At 47.3% G+C, this 2086-nt stretch overlaps 1 protein-coding gene across 1 annotated transcript; it reads right to left on the reverse strand.

Annotated features, from left to right (window-relative positions):
• Window positions 1-1160: 1160 nt before the first annotated feature.
• On the reverse strand, window positions 1161-1811 carry LOC112785867 (uncharacterized). The gene has a single exon (XM_025829289.1). It carries the CDS (start codon window positions 1809-1811, stop codon window positions 1161-1163), a length of 651 nt encoding a protein of 216 aa, XP_025685074.1.
• Window positions 1812-2086: the final 275 nt, after the last annotated feature.

Genomic DNA, 2086 nt, shown 5'->3' on the forward strand with positions numbered 1-2086 from the left:
AGGTTGATAGTGGTGGTTGAAGGGATAGGGAAGTGGGACTAGAAGAAGAAGATGGAAATAAGAGAAGATGGGTAGAGGGATTTGAAAAGAGGTGCGCTGCAGGTAAGTTGCGTCGCTAGATCGACGCGGGCGCGCCCTCTACGCGTACGTGTGGATGGGCATGAAGGAAGTAGGGATGCGGAGGCATCGCTCACGCATACGGGTGGGCAACAGAAGAAGGTTGGATGCGTATGTGCCAGGTGCGTGCACACGTGAGAGGTAGTTATGCTTGTGGCACAATGTGGGCCTAAAACTCGCACAACTCTCTGGTCAAAGTACCAGGAGTTGGCAGTAGTAGGATTGACGTGCACGCGCATAGTACGCGCACGCGTGAAAGTTGCATGTGGCAGAGGGACGCGCAGACGTCATGTACGCTTTCGCGAGAGGGGTGGTTGTGCTTCCAGCACAGTGTAGGCGCAATGTTTGTGCAACTCTCGGGAAAAATCTACCAGGAGAGCAAATTGCACGATCGACGTGGATGCGGCGGGCACGCTTACGCGTCTATGTGTAAACTAGCAGAGGGACGCGTCCGCGCCATGTGCACGCACGCGTTGATTAGGTTAGGCGCGGGGCATAGTGTCAACCCAGAATTCGCCTAAGTCTCTGGAAAATGTGCTAGGGGTGCAAGTGGCGCAGTCGACGGTGACGCGTGGGTTGTGCATTTAGAATCATGGACGCGTATGCACCAGGTGTGCGCATGCGTCAGTGGGGTTAGGTGTGGGGCTCAGTGCTGGCCCAATGCTCGCATAACTCTGTGGAATTTTATACCAGGGGCTGCGAAGACCATCGACGCATACGCGCCTAGCACGCACACGCACCTGCCCTCTTTTTTTCATAGACATAAAGAAATGCATTTTGATCAAGAATTCAGTATGCAAGCATGTCAAAAGGGTACAAAAACACCCTAAAACTCTATATAATACTCAAACATGCAAAGCTTCATGAGTGTCACAACTAGCACAAGAAAGTATATCGAAGCAAACTTAAAAGCTAAGCAATCACCAAATCAAGCAAGAGTTCAAGAGTATATACAAAAGGAGGAAAATGGTAGATCTCACCATGGTGGGGTGTCTCCCACCTAGCACTTTTGTTTAACGTCCTTAAGTTGGATGGTCATTAGCTCAATTCTTGTTGCCATTAGGTGCATCTTCCAAAAGGAACACCTCTATCTCCTTGTTGCTTTTCATATTTTCACCAAGATACAGCTTTAGACGATGCCCATTAACCTTGAAAATGTCGGAGCTTGAAGGATGGCGCAAATGATAGATTCCGTATGGCTCTACTTTTTCTACTACATAAGGTCTTTCCCATCTTGACCTTAGCTTCCCGGACATCCATCTTAATCTTGAATTGTAGAGGAGGACATGATCGCCGGCTCTAAATTCTTTTCCTCTTATGGTCTTATCATGCACGACTTTCATCCTTTTCCTGTAAAGTCTAGAGTTTGCATATGCTTCTAACTGTAAACACTCCAATTCTACAAGTTGTAGCTTTCTCTCAATTCCGGCCCCTCCCAAACTTGAGTTGCACTCCTTGACGGCCCAATATACTTTGTGCTCTATCTCCACCGGTAAGTGGCAAGCTTTGCCATAGACCAACCGAAAGGGACTCATGCCAATTGGTGTCTTGTACGTCGTTCGGTAGGCCCATAGTGCATCGGTGAGTTTAGCACTCCAATCTTTCCGATGAGGCTTCATAATTTTTTCTAATATGCGTTTAATCTCCCGATTGGAAACCTCAGCTTGGCCGTTCGTTTGGGGGTGATAGGCCATAGCTACTTTATGTATGATGCCATATTTCTTCATGAGTCCTTCCATTCTCTTATTGCAAAAATGTGAGCCTTGGTCGCTCACGATTGCTCGTGGCGACCTAAATCTACAAATTATGTTATTTCTCACAAAAGAAAGGACCACATTAGCATTGTCTGTCCGGGTGGGTATCGCTTCCACCTATTTGGACACATAATCCACGGCTAGTAAAATGTAGAGAAAACCATTAGAATTTGGGAATGGCCCCATGAAGTCGATACCCCACTCATAAAAAATCT

Source organism: Arachis hypogaea, chromosome 20 (assembly GCF_003086295.3).
Source record: "Arachis hypogaea cultivar Tifrunner chromosome 20, arahy.Tifrunner.gnm2.J5K5, whole genome shotgun sequence".
NCBI lineage: Eukaryota > Viridiplantae > Streptophyta > Magnoliopsida > Fabales > Fabaceae > Arachis > Arachis hypogaea.